Consider the following 21,896-nt stretch of genomic DNA (forward strand, 5'->3'; position numbering starts at 1 on the left):
CCGCCGCCTCCTTACAACACTTTCCAACACTCAGCAAATAATAAGTGTTACATAAACACTCAAGGCCCCGAGTTGGAGCCTTTGTGCCTGTAAAACCTTTAAGACAAAATAAAAAGCCTGGCAGATAGATGGTTCCTTCTTTGTCATCCTGCGTCCGTTTGATGGTGAAACATGAAGAGAACATTTTGATCTCACGAAGCGTGACATGCAGCACAACTTCCTTTTGATCCGCGATATTGGATAGAAACAGACAAAAAAAAAAGAAAGGGGGGGGGGGTTGCATTAGTTTCCTTGGCAATGAAAGCTGCCCACTCTATGAACGCTTAAACCCATATTTAGAGTGGAGTTGTATCTTTAGTTAGCAAGGGCTAATAGCTCCATGTGGTGATGCATGTAATTAACGCTTTGTCATTTCCTGAATGCTTATTTGCGCTGGATATTTAACACCACTGCTGCATGAAGACTGGGGGGGGGGGGTATCGGACTTGCCTCGTGTCTAGCGTCAACAATGCACCTGCAGGATTAGTCATTATTTGGGGGCAAATTACTCATGCCAGTTTCAAGTTGTCAACACGGAAGATGCAACATAAAGACGGAGAGTTTCTTTCAACATGCACTCTTTGAAGAGGTGCCCTGTTTTGCATAATGGCACCTTGAGATCTTTAATTATCCATTACTGGCTTATCAAAGAGCCGCAGTAATGCCAGTATGATTAAAAACTTCTTTTCTCTCTTATTTTATCAAAAACATTCAATACTTTCCATATCAAATCCTGCACTTAAATATCAAGAGCAAAATCATGTTTCATCAAACCAGACTTGTATTAAAAATGCTTTTATTTATCACATTTCCCGGATAACTGCACTTCACAGCTGAAGATAATGCCGTGCACACACAGGTTTGCTCTATTATAGCTGGATTTTCCACGGCTCATTGGATACACGGGGTCAAAGGTCAGCTCATTAATGGCGAGAAAAGCGGGGGCTGCTTCTATTCTGAGAACAATTACAGTTAAAGGGGTAAGTGGACAGACAGTTATGTAATGCCACCACCCATTAAAGCCTAACGGTAGTTTTTATGGCCTTCGGTGTCTCCAGTAAAAAAAAAAAAAAAAAGAAATCATTGCTCTCCAGCATAGGATCAAGCTGAGGAGTGCATCTGGTAGAAGCTGGGTTACATAATTCAGATATTAAATTTATGATGTGTAAGATTTCCAGCAAATATGCTAATCACATATGATTATTAGAAATGATTACATCGCAGACGTGGAAAGCACGGATACAAAGCACAGCTATAGTTTTCAATTCAATTCCCAAGAGAGACGAAGCGTCTGTATTTCTATCTTGATAGGTCATCTTCATGGAGTGAATGTAACCCCCCCCCTTTACCAACGTGGAACATCTGTTCAGAGTCAGACATAGCCTTGTGGTTTCTTAATGATTTCTCTGTCTGGCAGAGTATCAGGAACTCGTCTACATCTCGACACTGACCTGACATTAACAGTCCTCTCCTGTCTCGGTACGGAGGCTGAATAATACCTAAGAGCTGAGGACGGGTTTCGCCCGCAGGGCTCCAAGACAAATTTTCAAAATAATAAAACCACCCAGCAATCTATCTTGTTGAATTTAATTTTGAGCACAACCTGTTTCAGCTTTTAAAACATCAAAAGAAAAAACAAAACTGAGAAGCTTCGGAAGCTTGTTTGGTGTCAAGTGCACCGCTGGAACCAGCCATCACCGTTACCAGCAGAGGGGAGATGAAAGGTTGCGACGCTTGCTTTATGAAGCATTAGACGGAGGCGAACACGGAGGGGAAACGTATTGATGTAAGTGGCTATAAATAGATGTTTTACCCCCATGGGTAAAAGCACAGGAATCCTCTCTCATTACTGCCTCTCCTTCGAGTGATTTGTCCTGACAGACGCGTCCAGCTGATGAATAACCACGACGTGGATTCATATTTAAACCCAGCGATGGAACTTTTGAACCTGTGAATATTTTAATTGTGGCATTAAAAAATGCCCCTGAAGCACCAGTGTGATTTTTATACTGTAAAAAATAAAACTTTGTAGGAGAACAGAGAGAGAGATAAACTGACACACAGGAGGAGTCGCTGCTTCCATATTAAATGATACCAAACCTATACAAAATATACTTTAACGTGGAAACATGGAGATTTTTCAGCACTCCAGCACTGTTTATGAGAAATCATGTTTCGCCCTTTTTTGTGACACGGTCTCCAATACTCCAATACCCATGAGCCTCAGCCACCACCTGCTATGGGAAACAGGACAGTAAGAGGCACAAATCAGCGCAGCAGCGAAATTCAAAAGCACGTTGCAGTTGTGAACAAAAACACTGTGAAACATTTGCTTAATTAATTGGAAATTTATCCAGAATCCAAAAGTGCATGTAACAGAATTTTACGCTCAGTCGCTGGATGTGTCTTCTGCCAAAATGCACCCTGGGAGTCACAGTTGACTTCGCCTCTGAAGTAGAAGAATCAGATATTTTCGAACACAGCTGTCAATCTTTTGTACTGAGGGAACGGTAAAGCTCACATTAACGTTGGCTCTCCTTACATTGCGTGATGACAGCGTGATAACTCGATTCCAGAGATAGTTTGGTATTTACTACTGTCATCATACAGTCTTGTCTGAAAAGAGCAGGTCAGCCATTGTTCTGCTTTTTAAGTTTTGCATGAAACATGGTATATTTTCCTGTTTAAGCCAGTCTTTAATTTTAAAAATGTTTAAAGAAACATCTAAATAACAAAAAGAAGAAGAAATGTTTAACACAAATGTCTTTGCTTCGACATCCAAATGATTTTGTCCAGATTGCAAGGAATTAATCCCAGTGAGCATTCTCACACTGCCAGAGATAAAGACTAAAGCTTGTTAAGGCCTCTTAAAGATTTTCTTTCCTGTGAGATCATCCCTGCTGCTCCATTTGCCTCCGATACCTTCTGACTCAGACTCGCATTAAGCCCCGTTTCAAAATTAGTCTGGGAATTGTAATTAAGGCAACGTGAGCTCCCCAGAGACGGGAAACAAGAGGTTTCACTGTGGGTTCAACAGGTGTGAGCGGCGGTACTATCATCAGTGTGGTGGGAAGACATGGTAATAACAGGCTGGGAGGACAAGGCTCTGCACGATCAGGCCACTCCGGCTGCTCTGCTGATTTACATGGCAAGCAGAGGTGGAGGAGTCGGAATGAATCACCCGGGAGACAGAGAGGACACCGGCGAGGACGTGAGCTTGAATCTAAATACAGACGTTTTTTTTTTTTTTTTTAACAGATGCCTGCTCGTTCCCTCACAGGTACGGCTCCATCCAGCAACACGCCGATTCTCAGCCGGAGACGCATCCAATGCACCAAATGAAACAGGTGGGCCGGCAAATACAGGGAAGCGTTCGCCAGCAAAACACATGAATACAGATAAAGACATCAGAGCTCCTCCTCTGACTAGACAAACAACCGGCGCCATGCAGGCAAATATCGTCTTCAGGAGTTGCACTCTGCACGCTCAGTCAGGGGCACACTCACAAAAACGACTTGTGATGACATTTACGACACATTGCCTCACTCACAGTGCCGGGCTATTTGTTATCACAACACAAGAAGGAATATTATTTGACTTTAAATAAAACAAAGCAGCAACTGTGAGGCTGTAAAAACCATGAAACCATGAAAACTACTTTGTAAGATGGATCGGTCGAGGTCTAAAGTTTGTTTGTGTAGCGACTGTCATGCTAACACGCTCACAGTGAGAGAGGCATCATAGGTCACGTCTAACGTTTGACAAGAAGTGTACTTAAAGCTGCTGGGGAATGTCATTAGCTCTGCAATGACAAACTAAAATCTGGGTTAGTTTGTCTGGATGATGGTGCAAGATGCAAAAGTCAGGGAATCACCAAACCTGCTACAATCCGTCCTGTGGGAAACAAACTCTAAATGTACCACACTGACGGAAAGCCATCCAAAAGTTTCCAAAAGATATTTTACTTTGCACCAGAGTGGGGGACCGAGAGACACACACAGCAACCAGCAGATATTTGTTATCGATAGAGTCATGCTGCCAGCAAAGAGTGATGAGAGATTACTATATTGATTAATCCCCGAGGTGAGAAATCAATATTATATTTACTCAAATCCAGTCTATCAGAGTCCTATAATAGAATCATAACAGCTTTCACAACAACTTTTGAGACTCGTCACATCGGGAGTGGAGTTACTCCAAACATCTGGGTTTGTCGTTTCAGGATTCCTGCTTCACTTCAAAACCACATCTCACACCGGTGTTGTAGTCCTCGGGTCCAGGACTCATGCCTCGACTTGGACTCGAGAACTGAACGGACTTGGACGCAGGCAACGGGGTCCCAACTAGAACTCGACTCAGATTCTTTTTGGTGACTCAGACTCGAGGTTTAGTGACTCGACTACAACACTGTCTCACACACACACACACACACACACACACACACACACACACACACTGTAAATTAGCTGTTGTTCCCAACACTTCTACCTCTCCAAACCCTCACACTTATGTATCAAGAGCTGCATTTTTTTTGGTTTGTCCACTCATAGATCTGATTGTGACGCTACGGTCAAGACTCTCTTACAGCTCTATTGAAACTCTGGCACAGCGTCGACTTCAACGCGCGTCACATCCTGGAAACGCGTCATGAGCATAACAGCAGCCAGCAGATGTGTGATGTTAGTATTGTTTGTCCATGAATGAACAGCCCGAGCTCCTACACTCCAATGGTGAGTCACAGTTTGGGCCTGCGTACTTACAATGTGTCTGTGGGCGCCGCCGCCACCGCCAGGAAACTGTTAGGTCACTGCGTTGGTTTATATTAATAGTGTTTGCCCGTGACACATGACGACACAAGAACAACACACATACACACACCATGACTCACTCACAGGCTCTGTGTATATCACAGAAGTCTACCCTCCCACAGTCCAGTACATCTGCATTTCCCTTTACTAGCTGAAGCATGAAGCTTTAACAACACTCGTGACTTTTCACTGTTTCGCCAACTTTTCCACATGATGAAAACGCACCGGTTAAAGACGGTAGTCTGATGCCACAAACACTACTGATATTCAGCATGATTTTTTCAGATCTGGGGGTTGAATCAACTTTTTATATCGCCACTCTGATCAGTGCTAATAGCGGCTAACAAAGTCTTGTTTTAAACTGGGACAGTCTTTCCCTTTAATCTCTTGGTTTAGGATTTCAAATATACAAAACAAAAGCAGAGGTCTGCTAAATATTGTGCGGTGGGGGTAAGTACGATGCGGGCGAACTATGTAATCTGCATGTCATCTTTGAGCAACAGGTGCTACACACAAAGCCAGGTGCATTGTGGTCAGTCAAGAGAGCTCGAGTTACAGTTCTCATCCTTGAGAGGAAGGACTTGAGACACTCAGACTAATTCATTTTCTGGCGTCTTTTAGATCTTGAGCTCATCGTGGTCGGCGTTTTGTCGGGTTATTTTTATACATACAGTATATGTGAAGGGAGGGGGTGGGGCCAACCAGACTTTAGCCAGTTAGTGTAGTAGGTTTATGGATAAAATTAAAAAAGCTCTTTCGTTATACGGCGCTCTAAGAACCACATTCATTTTTATGAAACAACCTGGAGTGATTAAAGAAAGTCTTCAGTGTTCTTCAGAGACATACTGTACAGTAGGTCCTGGAATCCGTCATAAAACGGGAATATTTTTAATTTAAGCTTTAACTGTAGCGGTGAGTAGAGCACGGACAGACTCTGACAGATGAAGCCACTTGATAGCTGAGCCTCCACTTAAAGAGGGCTTGTTTAGGTATCACAGCAATTAAGGCTTCACTGTTACTATTCTCGTCTTGACTGTATACCAGACTGATGGCTTCCTTCCAGCACAGACAGATACTGAAGCTACGTACTCATGAACTCCCTCTCAAAGGGCCGCATTGAGGTGCTGATAGGATGCACGGCGACTTCACATCTTTATATGGCCGGAGGGATTGGGGCTCGAAAACTTGCAGGATGCCGAGGAGGTGCAGAGATTAATGCCCTGTCGGATGGGCTAAATCTCCTTTATACCTCTGGCCGCTACCAACTCCCACCTCAATTTGGAGGAGGTTGGAGATAAGCCCAAACGGCACCGTCTCCAGGGCAGACTAATTTATCCACAGGCTACAGGCATCCAGAGAGCTGGAGCTCAAGCATTTCTCTAAGCTGGTTTCCCTGCTGGCTTTCTGTGTGCATGTTTACATTTATAATAGGTTCACACATTGAGGTCTGTCATAAAAAAATTTTTAAAAAAAAACACCAATGAGAAAAATAAAACATGGAAAAAGAACAGCCTCACATATTATGGTTTTTGCTTAACCTGTGAATTTAAGCTAAATTTAATAAAGTGCTGGATGGGAAAAAAAAAATCACCTCTTGGGTTAAATTATGATTAGTACTAAAATACCCAATTCTCTGCCTAATTAATAATACGAGGGAACCTGAAGTGTAAAAGTGCTCGTTTATTTAGCAGTAAGAGCTGCAGGGCTGTGAAATGACCCAGAAGTCTGTAAGTGGCAGCCATGATAACAGCAGGTCCAATTCTCTAAACGCTAAGGAAAGGTGCTTCAATGCTTCCTATCTCATCGCCTTCAGCACAGGGCACACTGGACCATCCTTCACTAAAGGAAAGGAAATAATCCTGTATCAAAACTGCTTACAGCAGCAACGTTTAAAGCAACGCATCATCACACGTCAATAATATTCGCCACCGCATGTGGCGGAGGTGTGGGTTTGTTTATTTGTGCTTCAGAACATAACCACTGTGAAACGATCCTGAAATAACATCTCTCTCTCTCTCTCTCTCTCTCTCTCTGAGGAGGAGGGGCAAACTGCCACCAACAACTCCTTCAGAGTATATCTTTAAACACTGATCATTCAGTGTTGTGTGCAACACCACCGGAAAACCTACTTTAAAATACAGCTACAGAACTTTTATTTTGAAATGTTTTTTATTGACTTTTCCTCAGATCAATTGTCTGAGCAAAGTTATTATTAACAAGTAAGCAGCATTTCAGTGATGTAGCTGATGGCTGGAGCTAACTATGAAATGTCAAATATCTCTGGTTCAGTTGATCTAATGTGATGATTTCCAGCTTTGAATCGTTGTAAACTGAATCTTTTTGGGTGTGGCACCAACATCTGAAGACATCAAACTGTGATGATTGATGACTGATTTCAGACTTTTACAGGCTAAACAAAAACCCAAAGACTTATCAATAGACTAATTGATAGTGAAAGTATTCTTGCGGCTCTAGTTTAATTTAGGTTATGTTTCATCGTAATGTATGTAATGCGACGTATTCCAGAATAAAACCCCACTGCCTGCCTGAAATGATGACACAAAGGCAGGGATAACATGATGAACTACTGCTGTTACTTCGTTATGTTTTTACCAGTTTCATCACATCGTAAAACAGATTTCTCTTTGCCGGATGTTAAAACGGTTCTCTGCCCCAAAACAACACGGAAAACATTTAATAAAAGCCTGGAGTACACTGGGGTCTGCTGCTGTCTCATGGTTGATGAGTGTGAAAATGTGTTTTTATCTCTCGTTGTGCTCATCTAATCCTCATTAAAGAAAATTGTGAATAATTAATATGAACCATGAGCAGCTACAGCCATAACGCAGGATACCGTGGAGTTAAATACACGCTGCGGCACACAGACATATGGGAAATTACAATCAATGAATCAAGGCAGCCATCCCTTGGATTGTTTTTGCTCCTCTTTGGCTAAACTCACATGCAGAGAGCCAGTTCGAGCAGCTGCTGTTTATATTCTGGTTAGTGTTATACAGTGGCGTCCAAAAGTCAGAGACCACAGCCCCAGAATGGAAAAGTGGACCTTGGAGTGTTCGGATATTTACATGAACTATTTCTGTAATTACGTCTCCTTTGGGAGAGAATCAACTAATTAAACCACAGATGGAAATACAAAATGAAAGTAACATACAAGCAGCCAGTGAGCAGATACTCTCCTCTTTCCACTAAACCACTTTGTGCCTGTACATAACAAACACTCTTCATTAAGTCTTGGTCTCAATCTTTACAGAAAATACATGTTTGAACACTGACATCTGACATTTTTGTCCGGTTTGCGAGTACGAGTGTTTGTGTTTATTGTAGTACAATAAAGTCACCTATGTTTGATGTATGTGCACAGCTAGATGTGGTTTTTAATGTATAAACAGTGCTTCTAATGTGAACTGCAGCCAAACTGTGGCTGACATAAAGATCTCTTTGGAGTGAGGTTCCTGAAGTAGTAAGATAAAAGTGGAGTCTTCTTAAAGTATTGCTAAATAATACGAAAGACAGCTGCTGACAGACTTGTTCAAAAATATCCACCATCTGTCAGAAACTTAGAGAAGTAAGGAGCTTTGACATTTTTTCAAAAAAATTAATTCATCAAAACCTATCTTGGTGTAGATTAAGTGAATTCCCAAAAGAAGCGAGCAGATCTCTAATCCTGTTTCAGTGAAAACAAGCGCGGATTAAATGCAGCCAACAAACATCCTTACTATGCAAAACAACACAGGACTGAACGGCGAGTACAGCTCTCAAATCAGCATCGCTCTGATTCAAATGCAGATGTTCTGCGGACAAACCCGCGCAAGATAATAAGTTCCTGGTCAGAGTTCAGAGTCTGGCGCAGGAACTGTCAATCATGCAGCGCTTACATTATTCTCTAGTCTCTGCTGGGTATTAATGAGCAGGCAACACCCCCCTGAAGACCCTGTAGCTGCTGTTCCTGGTGTGGTGCACACACACACACACACACACACACACACACACACACACACCCTTTTTGATGTGAGCAGCCACGTTTCAACTGCATGTGAATCAGAGTAAAGTGCACACTTTCCTTCAAACCTAAATGGGATCCATCAACACAACACAGCAGGAGCAGATGTATAGAAAATGAAAGAACAACTTGTTATCAAATTCAACTTCAGCAGCAGAGTTGTGGGAACACTTTGTTCCCCCGGTGCAACATGGGTAGTCAGTTGATGCACTGGTACGTCTCAATGCTGCCAAGTCAGGCATTTTTCACAACCTCATCAATACAGACCCCCACACACCTTGAAGCTGAGGTGGTGTTTGTGCGAGTGGGCGTGTTGAGGCTGGAGGGGGGGGGGGGGGGGGGGGGGGTATAGAGACCTGATTGCATAGACAGCCTCTCCCTGTCTCTATGGTAACCTGTTGACATACTATCGTGTCTGGAAGGTTTTAATGGCTTGTCACGGCCATGAGAGCAAAACAGCGGTAAGGTATCGACACTCCGAGCTTGACTGACAATCAAAAACCGCAGGGGAGAGAAATTTGCTCGTACTTTGGTCTGACTTACGTTTCACTGCAGTTCACTGTTGGTAAAGAGGCGGTTGTCTCTGCTGCACACTGAAAAAGGTCCGTCTCAGCGTACTTAAAGAGGTAATTGGTATGCACCAACAAGGACAAGGACTGGTCTGTAGGTCTGTACCTATAATCTTTAGCTTTTTTATTCAGTTAGAATAGAGTTTTACTTTGTGGATATAAAAGGCTTTTCCACTTTAGTTTAAAACTGAATACAACCACATGACTGGCTCACAGACACTTGACTACATGTTAACTGTATAATTTTACTAATAAAAAATAATATGTATTATGTACACATACACAAACATTTAGCTGTGTAATGCAACGTTTCCAGATGTGTATGTTACAAACTGGTGTTCCAGTGCCACCTAGAGGAAAGAACATGTCACTGCTCTATACTTAAGTCACTACAGTGTGGTTTTAAGCATTTGATTGATCACATCTGCATATAAATCAGGTTTTTTGATTATATTATTTTATGGTATATGCGCTTTTATTAATCCATTAAGAGTAAAGAGTGACTGGAAACATGGTTATAGACGAACCGACTCTCCACCAGGAGAAATATATTCTAAATCATTTATCATAGGGTTTCACCTCACAAGTAAAATCCTGAATTCAATTAAGTTTAAATGTTGTTTTTAAAACTAAAAACAGGTAAAAGATTAAGATCATTTTAATTAAAAAAAAATATGGGCAGTTGTGTTGATAAATCATGTTAGATTCAGAACCGATTTAATAACATGGAAGTAAAAATAAAAAAACTTAAAGAGGAAATAGTGAGGGCTGTGGAAAATACTGCCAATATATTATGATTAATTAAATAAATAAAGTCCTTGTAAACTGGGTGAACTAGCTTTTCTTGTGGCCCATCAACTACTACCGAGTTCTGATCTGATCAGTGAAATCAGAGCGTGATTAGAAACTGAAATAGGATTTTTCTTTTATAATTGTTATGCACTAAATCTGTATGCAGATATTTCAATATATAGTGTACAGCCTTTAACACAACCACATCTAGTTCATATGTCACATAACAGTGTTTATCTAACTGATGGTGAGTTTGTGGTCTATCATCATAATTTTCCTACTTGATAATTGTTTTTAATTAAATAAGTTAATTTAATTGGAAGTTGCAGAACATTAAAAATCTGAGGAACTGGGCCTTTTAAATTCTGATACGATGCCTTCAGGACATCAAACACAACCCCCCCCATGTGAAGAGCTTGAAACTCTGGGTTCAACATAGAGACTAAATTAGCTGTGTAAGAAGTCAGCTGTGCCACACCTGTTAGACCCCTCCCATGCTGCTCTTAGCCTCATCATCAGTTCAGTTAAGTATTAACAAAACAGTTTTGCCTTGTTACAGAGCTACCTCTGTCAAAAACACTGCGACATGTTTCAAGAGGTTTGAAATCACAATCAGATCAACAGGATTTAGAGTCACAGTAAACTGAGATACACTGAAATACAGCAGATAATTGCACAAGTATGAAAACAATGATACTTGAAAGTAAAATGAGTCTTGATTTATTGGAAACAAATGCAATTTTGACATCTTATTTGAAGACTTTTGAACCCATCATCACATATTTCAGAATATCTTGAGGAAAGAAACGTGGGCACATAAAACTAATCATGAACAGTTACACTGGTGAACATATTGTTAGTATGCAAGAGCAAAATAAAACACAGAGGATACTCTGGTGGAGCAGGAAACCACCACACATTCAGATGTAATAAACTGAAACGGTGAATAAAGTAAATTATTTTGTCTCAATAGAAGAATCACAGATGTCATTCAAGATGTTGTAGCTTCATTTCATTCACTTGAGTCCTCCGGGCCCCTGAAAAGGGAGGTTCCCCTCCATCTACACCAAATCCCTGGGATAGCTTTTATGACACAAGTTGTAAATAGGAGCCAAATAGTCCAGAAACAAATCTGCAGTCCGGTTGCCGTGGACTCTGCTCCTCACTTCCAGGAGCCAGACTTGCCCTTGGCGCCGCGGGACGTCTTAGATGCCTTGGAGCCCCTCTGGTGGTCGCTGACTCGGTTTCGCAGCACGTAGATGTCGTACTTCTGCCTCTTGAGCTTTTCGGCCAGCTCAAACTTCTCGGCGTGCAGCTGGTGGAGCCACTGCCACAGGTCCTGCGCCTTCTCTGCCAGCTTCTCCTGGCTCAGGTGGTCGATGTTGAGCGGCTTCCTGCGCTCCATCAAGGCCTTCTTCTTCTCCTCTCGTGCCGTCAGCTTCTTGCCCTTCTTCTGGTCCACCTTCTGCAGGTAGCCGCCGAACGACTTGTTGGTGAATATCTTCTTCTTCTTGGCTTCCTCCTCGGCGCGCAGCTTGGCCGCCTCCTCCTCGCGCCTCGCCCTCTCCTCGGCCAGCCGCGCTTGGCGCTCACGGTCCTGCTCTGTGCGGACACGTTGCTGTTCGGCTCTGTCAGAGCGGCGGCGTTCGATGCGGTTGCGCAGCGAGACCAGCTCTTCCTCCTCCTTCTGACGGTTGGAGAAGTGCAGCTCGATCAGCGTCTGGAGGTCGTTGAAATCCTTTTCTACTCTCTTGCGGTGGAGGTCATCAAAGTCGACCTTCTCACCATCAGGGAGCTTCGGAGGAGTGATATTTTGGAACATAAGTCGTCGCCGTTTGGACTCTTCTTCATGCTCATTCTCATCAGCATGCTCTTCTTTCTTCTCTGCTTCAATGTCCCTCTGCTCCTCTTCTTCTTCTTCCTCCTCTTCTTCTTCTTCTTCAACTTCTTCGACCTCCTCTTCCTCTTCCTCCTCCTGCTCATATTCCTCCACAATTTCCTCAGTGTCTGACATGATGGTACCTCGGAGGCTATCCAGGGAAGAGAGAGAGCGGGATGAACACACCAAGACCAGCTGGTGTCTCACACAACAGAGATGACTGGGCTCTCGGGCTTGTAGCTCGGGGGGTTTTTAAGGGTTTGCCTTTATCATGTGATCATAGGCTGACCAAAGTCTCCAGAGTGTGGGTCAGCAGCAGGGCGGATTTTGAGACAGATGGAATAGTCTATTTTCTCCTTCACCAAGTCTTGTCAGTCACATACACACACACACCCCCCCCCACTTATCCCCCTAAAGACCCCCCACCCCCGCTGTCTACTCTGACCCTGCAGTGCTCCTCATTCCTTTGTAAGGACAAGATGAGAGACTATTTCAGATTCACAACAGATGCACACACACACTTGTGCTTTCCAGTCCCACAAAAGCAACACACAGTATCATCCGCAACAAATAACATCCATACTTTCACAGGCCCACTGAGCCGCCTGCACCGACAAGACACAGAAATCTGGAGGCAGGAGTATGGAGGATAAATAGAGAAAAAAAAAAAAAAAAAAAAAAAAAAAAAAAAAAAAAAGGTACCACAATTCCTTCCTGAATTGTGGATTATTCCATTGACTTCCATGCCGGACTATGAATCATCCAAATGTGTCCGCAATTTGGGGGTAACTTGCTAATCCATCATGATAGTTTAAAAGCCACGGTTGAAAAGCATGTGGTGTTTAAGAACTTCCATTAACAAAGCAAATTGCGATCTCTTAAGTACGTCAGAGCCAGCAAGGATTTTAATGGTGGGAAGTTACAGCTGTCACATTTTCCGAGTTGAGCCGACACCATGAATCTCATGTGCCCAGGACATTCGAGGTATTAGCACCAACAAACTAATGTTATTTTTGAGTTACAAGAGTAACTACGTGTAAATTTGATTGTCTGAACAGATTATCTATCTATCTATCTATCTATCTATCTATCTATCTATCTATCTATCTATCTATCTATCTATCTACTCTGTAGTCAGTCAGAGCACCAACACTTTTTCCTGTAAAGACGAGCAGCACTTAAAGATAGATAGGCGCCACGAAAGAGCTTCAGTAACAACAATGACGTGCAAGACGAGCTTTACTGTCCAGGCCTCGTCTCCACTTTGGAATGTAATGAAAACATTCTTGCTATTGGAGGCTTTCTGTTTTCAGCTCTGAGTGGATTAAAGCTTAATTGCTCCCACGGGGTAACATTTAAATACTGGTGTCAAGATTTTATGTTCCCACGTTTTGAGTTATAGGTGGAAAAGGACAAATGCGGTGTTCAGAGGATGAGGTAACTGACAGAGACTGACAGGTGCGATGTAGCATCAGAAAAGAGCCAGTTAAACTGCTACATGCACCTTCCTTAAGGACAACGTTTGTACGCTATTGTGCTGTAAAATGTCGTCTCCAGGGCGGGTATATTTCAGTCTTATTATAAATCTTCTGGGGCTCAGACTGAGTGAGGGTAATTGTGGCCTTAGGAGGCCACAAAACAAGTCTTAAAGCCTGTGAGAATGTCCCATGTCTGTCTCATCCAAGAGTGGACTGAGCTCTACTAAAACACGCCTGTGCACAACATGAGGACAGCAGGTGGTTCCAGTATAATCAAGGCGCCCTCGGTTGCAAGGGACAACTGTGTCCATCAGCAAAGAAAAGAAACAAATGACAAGGGCTATAAATAGCTACACCCTCTGCTGTTTAACACAGCGCAAAATTAACAAAAAGCCATAGAGTAAAACTCCTGCATGTTTAAAGTCAACGCCACTGATTCAGTTTGAGTCACGGAGTTAAGTCTTTTCTTAGACGAAGAAAAGTGTGTGTAGTTCCTAGAAAGAAGTATATATATTTCAACTAGCAGCTGTGAGTGCACAGTGACCTCCTGTGGTCAATGTTGTGCATTACAGTTAAGTGTGTCCCACAGTGTTTCTCTTCAGTTGTGTTTCTCACCTGCCAAACTGAGAACATTAACTGTCCATGCTGAATCCTGTTTTTGGTATTAATGCATCAGCTTTTTTGGTTGCAGAAATGCATATTTGGTTTCACAAAGGACCAAAATAAACAACAAAAACCCATCAATATTTTTAACACTTTGTTGGAAGAATTTATCTTAATATGTAGAAAAACAATACAAATAAAAAAAGAAAAAGAAAATCCCTAATTAGTACTCACCAATCACAGCACATGCGACCTGTAGCTCACCTCGTCTTCTTCTTCCAGTTACTTGTGTGCTAACAAAAGAAAAACAGACGACACATTTTAATTATAAGTAGCATTTGAGTGAAGCTGGTTGAGATGTAGCAAATCCTAGCTACTTATAATGTTTAGTAATTTAACCTGCAGTAATACATGATGATGATTTTATGAAGGTACCATATAATTTGTGTGTGAAATCTCAAAGACCCAGCACCCCTATAGTCCACAGGTGTTTTCACTTATGTTGACAAATTAGTGCTGTGCTCCGTGCGTCGCCATCTTGGTTTTTTTTTGGAGCCAGAAGGAGTGAGGGGTAGATCTGACCTGTGTCCTCGAGGACGCTAAGTACGCCCACCTGCATCGGCAACCTGACAGCAACAGGCTCCTGGCTGAGCCGTGCTAAGATGTTGCTATCACAGTTAGCTTTCACGAATGTTAAATTAGTCTTATAGGCTAATTACATACAACCACATTTGTATATCATATATGTGAGGAGTAACTTGTAATGTTATCGTAGTTGAAGTTAGCATGTGTGCTAACGTTAAACTATAAAACCAGTGTAAAACGTTTTCTACTACAATTTCTACTTGTTACTAAATAAGATTTATCCACTCCAAATGCAACAAATGAAATATAATAATAAATAATGTCAATTAAAAGTTATAAATGAAGATAGAAAAAGTTGTCCCCACCGTCTTCTCTTCATCTCTACCCTCCACTCCTCCACAGTCTTTCCACCAACAGTCACACAGTGGGACACACCTGCAATGTGAAATACACCACATTTCATACCCATTATTGTAATCAATCATCAGTCTATTTGCTGTGTAGGCTGCGTGCTCTTACTTTGAAAAGCGGAAATTGCGATCACTTGTTTTCCCGGAAGTGGCCCGAGCGATACATGTCTCAAAAACTGTGTGTGTAAAATGCAAAAGCCACAAGCATAGAACTGACATTCACTCACAGAAAATTAATCACAAATGTCTGTTTGAAAAGTGTAAATAAATTATTTGTAAATGAATTGATGTATGCACAGATGTTTTTATTCGTCAAATTTGTATTTGCATATTTAAGATATTTTTTATGAGTTTACAAATTTATTTTCTGTATTCATGGAAAGTGTTTTATATTCACAGCACAGGATCTGTTCACACAAATAATATTGAGACAAAGCCACCTCCATATATTATCTACTAAATGAATGTATTTCTTCACTGGGATCATTCATATACAGACAGTTCATATACAGAAACATTCAGATGAAGTGAGTGAGTTTATTCTCAAACAACACAAGTCACAAACGAGTGAAAATTACAAATGTACAAATGTATGTTGAACAGAATAGTGTTTGTATTTATTGCTTTAATAATGAATAGTTTTGTAAATGTGATGAAAACCGTCGGTGAAACACTGTAGGTGAAACACTTGCATAATCTGCCTTTGGTTGTTTTAACCTCAGGAAAATTGTTGTATAATGAGTCACTTGCTGATTTTTGTAACAGACCTTTTCTGTATTTTGCAGCACTCTGCTCTGAAGTGCATCCCAGTCACGTGGATCAATGATAGAGGTCCTACTCTAAATCAATGGCTGGATAATGAAACAAGCACTGGAGCTTTCTCCACAGCCTTAAAGGTTGAACCCTCGAGCCCGTCTTTAATACCTGGGAGCCACTAAATCTCAAAGGATAAAGGCCGGACTGATAGAAGCAGTCTGGAAAAACGCAGTGGAGTTACAGCTTTCCAGATGTAAGAACAGCTGTCCCTGGATTTGATTGTTGTTTTTCTTCTCAGTTGTTTCGTCTGTATTTTGTGTTGGTTTATTGTGTGTTTTTTTTTGTTGTTTTTTATTTCTGCTTTACAAAAAAAGTTTAATAAAAATATTTGTATTATCTATTTATCTTTTGATTATTTAAAAAACAAAAAAATTAATAATTAATGTGAAAAATGTCCATCACAAGGTCCCACAGCCCGAGGCAACATCTTCAGATCGCTTTATCTGTCTACAGTTGATTAATCGCTCAAATGTGTCACTAATTATTCAGCTAAACGCATCAGCTGTGTCATGTGATATCTCCTCATGCACCTGCAGCACGCAGGCCGTCATATAGTGATGGAGTTAACGTGCATCAGTTCCGGGAAACATGGGAAAACGGTGGGTGTCGGTGGTTTGATGTGCGTCTCATGTTACAGGTGTGTGTTCGTGTTGCACTTAAAACTGTTTAGTGAGAGAGTGAAAAATGACCATCGCAGTTTCAACAGTCACAGGAGAAGAGAAGCATCAAATCCTCAGATTCTAGAAGCTAGGACCAGTGAATGTTTGACTTATTTTTATCTAATTGATGATATAATTTAATGTCAGTCGAATTATCTCTGCAGATATCTTTATATCCAGACTGAGGGGTGTAAGGAAATAAAATGATGTGTGTTGTAGAGATTGTAAAGCCTTGGAGAGTAACATTAGCAGTAAATGTGTTGCGAGACAAGTCTAGATAAAGCAGGGAACAGAAACAGAACGAGTCCCATCAGCGCAGGAGACACAGCCACACCCACGATCCTCCTTCCCACCAGGAGGAGCAGGGCGGCCAGCAGGAGCCAGGCCTCATGTCAGGTGACAGCGTTCAGGGTCTGGCCTCCGTCGCCAGGGGTGAAGAACTGGACTTTGGGCGAGGCGATCCCCGAGTTGTTCCGGCGCAGGCTCCCGCTGCTCCCTGCGCCTTTACGCATGGAGTTGTTGCGTCTCATGGAGTTACGCTTCCTCAGAGAGTTTTGGTGCGACAGTTCGCTCTTCTGGAGAGTTTGAATTAAGATGGACGGCTTCTCGTCCAGCTCTCTGGCGCTGCACAGCGGCGTCGTCACCTTAAAGAGCCAAACGTTACGTGTTAAGAAGCGCAACAACATCTGTGAGACTTTGTTTGAATCCGTTGCGTTTAACTTGTTTACCTTGACTGTGTTGCCAAACTTGGAGTAGTCCACAGAGTACACGCCCTCCTCCTCCGTTACTATGGGAACGAAGCGGTGACCCCACTGGATCTCCTCAGAGACGTAGGAGGTCCGGGCCTGCGTGGTGATCCCCGTCGTCTCCACCACTCCTTCCAGGATGACGATCACCTCCAGGTCGCTGCACTGAAGCTCCATGGCTGACAGGTCGTACAGCGGGCTGAGGGGCAGAGACAACACACACTTCACATACTCAACCTGTGTGTGTGTGTGTGTGTGTGTGTGTGTGTGTGTGTGTGTGTGTGTGTGTGTGTGTGTCGTTATACCTTCACATCTCTCCATGGATGTGCACCTCCTTACTCGGCAGAAATCCTCAGTCATTAATTAAAAAAATATTTTAAAATAAATAAATAAATTAAGATCAAAAAAGTTTATATTTTCCCTCTTTTAAAATTGTATTTTTCATTTGCTTCCTTTTTGGTTTTATACTGAATTTTGATTTTATAGTGATTTTTTTCAAGTGATATCTTGATATCTAACCAGAGAACTGAGGTGTATTCATGCCGGGAAAAATAACAAAGTAAAATACAGACAAAAACAGAAAGAAACAAAAAGCCAGGATGACAGGATTTTTGTTGTTTGAGTAGATATTTACTGCCGCTCTTTGGTCCTGTAAGTTTGTTTCCGTCCAGCAGATGGAGCCAGTGAGTTACACACATGAAACCAGCACAACCAAGAATGATTTTCCTTTCTCATATTGTTTCTTTTGGATAAGTTTTTTAAAAGCAAAAACTTTTCAGAATTTCAGAGAGAACATGTGACTGCATCCACATCACAGCAGGTGTTGTGTTTTTGTACCTGTTTTTGTCGATGACGTGGCAGATGATGAGCGGGGCGAGGAGGAACAGGTTGTTGCTGGCCACGGCGCTCTCCGTCTGGACGTCGATCTGATGGATGGGGATCACCTCCCCCTCTGGTGTGGTCGTCTTCCTCACCACCTGAGGAGCAATAACCATTCACCATGTGATCAACAATAATAACTACAGGAGGAGAAGGGAGCAACTGCAATAACTTCCCCATTTTTTCCAACCCTGACAAGAATTTCCTACATGAAACTACGATAAAAACAACAACTGATGTTAAAATAAGTGTGTCAGGTGGTTAAAACAGAGGGGGAGGGGGACAGGTGTATTCAGGTGTTCTAAAAACAACTGGAAGTCAATTATTGTAGCTCCACCTGCTAATTTAACACATTTATCAACACATTCAGCTCATGAAGGTGATTAAAGTCATTCTCAGAGTCATAACTCAGTTAAATCTGAACACACAGACATGAAACACACATTTTTATATTCGGCACGACCCGCCCTTCCCCAGGATATAATTATCTCTGATATCCACTGTGAGGGAACGTCCATAAATCCACTTGTAAATCATAGACAATAGACACGTCAGAACTTGTCTGAGAATCATCACATCTTAAAAATTCTTCTGAGTCTCACAGTAATCCAGTGATAACTGTCTGTACATTCATGGGTTCACTGCAAACAGGAAGTGCTAATAGCTAATTCAGCTACTTTTAGAATTACAGGAACTGTAGTTTCAAAACATAGAGCATGATTATTATAATTAGGAAGTAAGAAAAAGAGTAATAACAGTGTTTGCTGCATCACCGAGGCTCAGAACGACCCACGACCTGAGGTTAGGTGAGACTTCCTGAGCCTGAGAATCAGACTTGGGTGAGAATGAAGTAGAGCAACACCTGTAACCTGACGGTGGCTCCTATGATCATGCTCTTCCTCAGATCCCCGATGCGAATCATGAAGCACAGGCGGTTGTTTCTGACGGCGATCACGGCGTGACGGCTGAAGATCAGCGTCTCCGCCCGACGGTTCGACTGGGCCGTCTTCATGAAGATGCAGCCTGAGGAGAGAGAAACACACATTTCCACGGTTACTCGTTGTGTCTTCGCAGCCCTCGGTGTCGCAGCTCGTGAGTCTTACCCAGCATGACAGCGTTGATGATGAGCCCCACTATGTTCTGCAGGATGAGGACGGTGATGGCGGTCGGACACTGCTCCGTTATCATCCGCGCTCCGAAGCCGATGGTCACCTGAACCTCGATGGAGAACAGGAAGGCTGAGGTGAACGACCTGGAGGGAGATTTTAGAAACAAATCAGTCACAGTTTGTTGAATGTGAAAAATTATTTCAGGGTCCTTTAAAGTTTCAGACGCGTTCAGACTCTGTGTGTTTGGCCCACGTTGAGAGTTTGGCAGATGTGATGGGAATATTTTTAGAAAAGAAAAAAAAACCAGTAGCTTTAAATTTTTCTGATGTTTAGTGAATTCATCTTAAATCAATTTTTCTCCGGGACATTTGTTCCCATTTAAGGCATCGCTCTGTTTATATTTGCCCGCACAGCTGTTTGGTTGCTCTGTAACAAGTCACTGTTCTCACTTAGTGGTTCCCAACATAGGGTTCTGGATCCTCCAAAGGGTCACAAGGTAAATCTGGGAAGATCAATAAAGTTCTGCAACACGAACTTGGATTAAATTTTCTGACTTTTCTCAAATATTTTTATTTTCTGTGACATACTGGAGCGTTTTTGAACAGTTTTTGAAAGACTCCACTGTGAAGAAAAAGAGAGGAAATCTCTCGTTGTTGAAGCTGCTACCTTCCAGGTTGGGGTCAAAGGTCACAAACCAAAAAGGCTGGAAACTGTTGTTAAAATCTTTTAAAATAAAGTAAAGCTGCTAAACAGATGTAGTGGGCAAGTATCTGAGTTCATGTAGGAGTCAGTAGAGGAGTGGAAGTATGTGAGATGTAAAGGAGAGTGAGGAAGAGGAGGAGGAGGAGGAAGATTGGGGGCTAAGAGGGAGGTGCAAAACACTCCCTTCCCCTCCTGTAACCTTCACTTTATTTCATCTGAAATAATGAGGGCAAAACTTTTCATAACTTCCTATCATAATTCATGTCTTTCTCTCTCTCCCTCCTCTTCCTCTATGGAGTTTAAAAATGGAGGAAGAGGAGGAAGAGGAGGAAGAGGAGGGTGGGCGTTAGGAGGTTTGAGGATGGAGAGAGAAAGAGTTTCAGTGACATCAAACACATTAAACGCACTTTAACAATCTACTCTGCGCTTTAAATTTGACCTGTTATAACACTGACGGTGTTCTGCGTCTTTCTTACTTGACGTCGGTGACGCAGTGGGTCCTGTTCCGCTGCTGCGGGTCCAGGTCTCCGTGCGCAAACGCGACCAGCCACCAGCTCATGGCGAACAGCAGCCAGCTGCTGACGAACGTGGTGGTGAAGATGACCAGCGTGAAGCGCCATTTCAGGTCCACCAGCGTGGTGAACACGTCCTGCAGGAATCGGCCCTGCTCGCGGATGTTCTTGTGCGCCAAGTTGCACGAGCCGTTTTTGGCGATGAAGCGCGCCTTGTTCACGCGGTCCCTGAACACCGGCTTGCGGGGCATGCGGGAGGCGAGCCCCGGCAGACCGAACTCCTCCGGGATGATGCTTTTCCGCGCCAACATCTTGATGCTGAAGAAAAAGCGTCCAAGCTGTTTTTTTTTTTTATTTTATTTTTAGAGTCCGTCTTCAGTGCGTCTTTACGCACGGACACAACATGACGCGCTCCTCCGCTCCTGTCGACATTTGGAGATGTTTCGGAGTGACCATATGCGCGCCGCCTCCGCTCAGCTCCTCTGAGGACTGGGACGGTCTCCTCTCTGCTGTTGACGTAGTCCAACTTCCAGAGTCCAGACCCGGTCAGACCAGGGTGCTGCTGCCTTCAGGGACTGTTCAGAGGCAGTCGGAAAACACGATATTACGAGTTAAAACACACGAATCATGTCTCAACCTTTAAATATTGTCCCCTGAGTTCAATCACTGGTTCACCCTTTCATCACGAGTGTAAGATGATCAATTCTGTTATTTTATACACGAAATGACTAATTTCATTCACATGTTCATCTCAGTTGGGCAGTTTTGTCTCTCAGGTTAAGGAGCAAACAAACAGCAACATTCATACATTAACTTTTGTAGCAGGTGAAACATTAATTTCACGCCTAAAGTGAACATTGCTGTTTTGCAGAAATCAAGTCAGATTGACTCGGAATGTGACAATAAGTCTGTTCTTCTTCTTTCTCTCAGTTTTAAAGCAAAAAGAGACGAATCATTTATAAATTACAAAAGATACAGAAATGGTCTCCAGGTGAACCGACCATTTTATACAATGAGAAATGTTTCCCATGAATGTGTTGCACCTGTAGTTTGCTTTGCTTTAGCATCTGTCCGGTTCAGTTTTCGGTGACCTTAACTTTTTTTTGTTTTTTTCACATTTACTGTTTATTTTTGTGCCATTTGATGTTATTTACTGGGGTCTGAACTGCTTACGTTTCAATAAAAACTGGAATATGGTGGATGTTTTCTATCATTTTTCCATCAGCAGTGTACAGGTAAGATAAGACTCTAAACCTTTTATGTGTTTATGCTAAAATTTCTGTTTTTCA

General features: G+C 42.4%; 2 protein-coding genes across 3 annotated transcripts; both read right to left on the bottom strand.

The window, feature by feature from the left end:
- Nucleotides 1-10,926: 10,926 nt before the first annotated feature.
- Nucleotides 10,927-15,229, bottom strand: tnnt2c (troponin T2c, cardiac). 2 transcript variants are annotated; one of them, XM_056367705.1, is made up of 3 exons: nt 15,140-15,229; nt 14,424-14,482; nt 10,927-12,259 (listed from the first exon to the last, which is right to left on the bottom strand). In XM_056367705.1, the coding sequence occupies exons 2-3, from the start codon at nt 14,435-14,437 to the stop codon at nt 11,392-11,394; spliced, it is 882 nt and encodes a 293-aa protein (XP_056223680.1). In that variant the 5' UTR covers nt 14,438-14,482; nt 15,140-15,229; the 3' UTR covers nt 10,927-11,391. The 2 variants fall into 2 exon arrangements, with proteins under 2 accessions (XP_056223680.1, XP_056223681.1); XM_056367706.1 differs by lacking the exon at nt 15,140-15,229 and adding an exon at nt 14,625-14,711.
- Nucleotides 15,230-15,631: 402 nt separating this feature from the next.
- kcnj8 (potassium inwardly rectifying channel subfamily J member 8) lies at nt 15,632-21,776 on the bottom strand. Its single transcript, XM_056367704.1, has 6 exons — nt 20,572-21,776; nt 19,388-19,536; nt 19,147-19,307; nt 18,243-18,382; nt 17,388-17,604; nt 15,632-17,303 (listed from the first exon to the last, which is right to left on the bottom strand). The coding sequence occupies exons 1-6, from the start codon at nt 20,916-20,918 to the stop codon at nt 17,052-17,054; spliced, it is 1,266 nt and encodes a 421-aa protein (XP_056223679.1). The 5' UTR covers nt 20,919-21,776; the 3' UTR covers nt 15,632-17,051.
- Nucleotides 21,777-21,896: the final 120 nt, after the last annotated feature.

The sequence above is a fragment of the Seriola aureovittata genome, chromosome 22 (assembly GCF_021018895.1).
Source record: "Seriola aureovittata isolate HTS-2021-v1 ecotype China chromosome 22, ASM2101889v1, whole genome shotgun sequence".
Taxonomy (NCBI): domain Eukaryota; kingdom Metazoa; phylum Chordata; class Actinopteri; order Carangiformes; family Carangidae; genus Seriola; species Seriola aureovittata.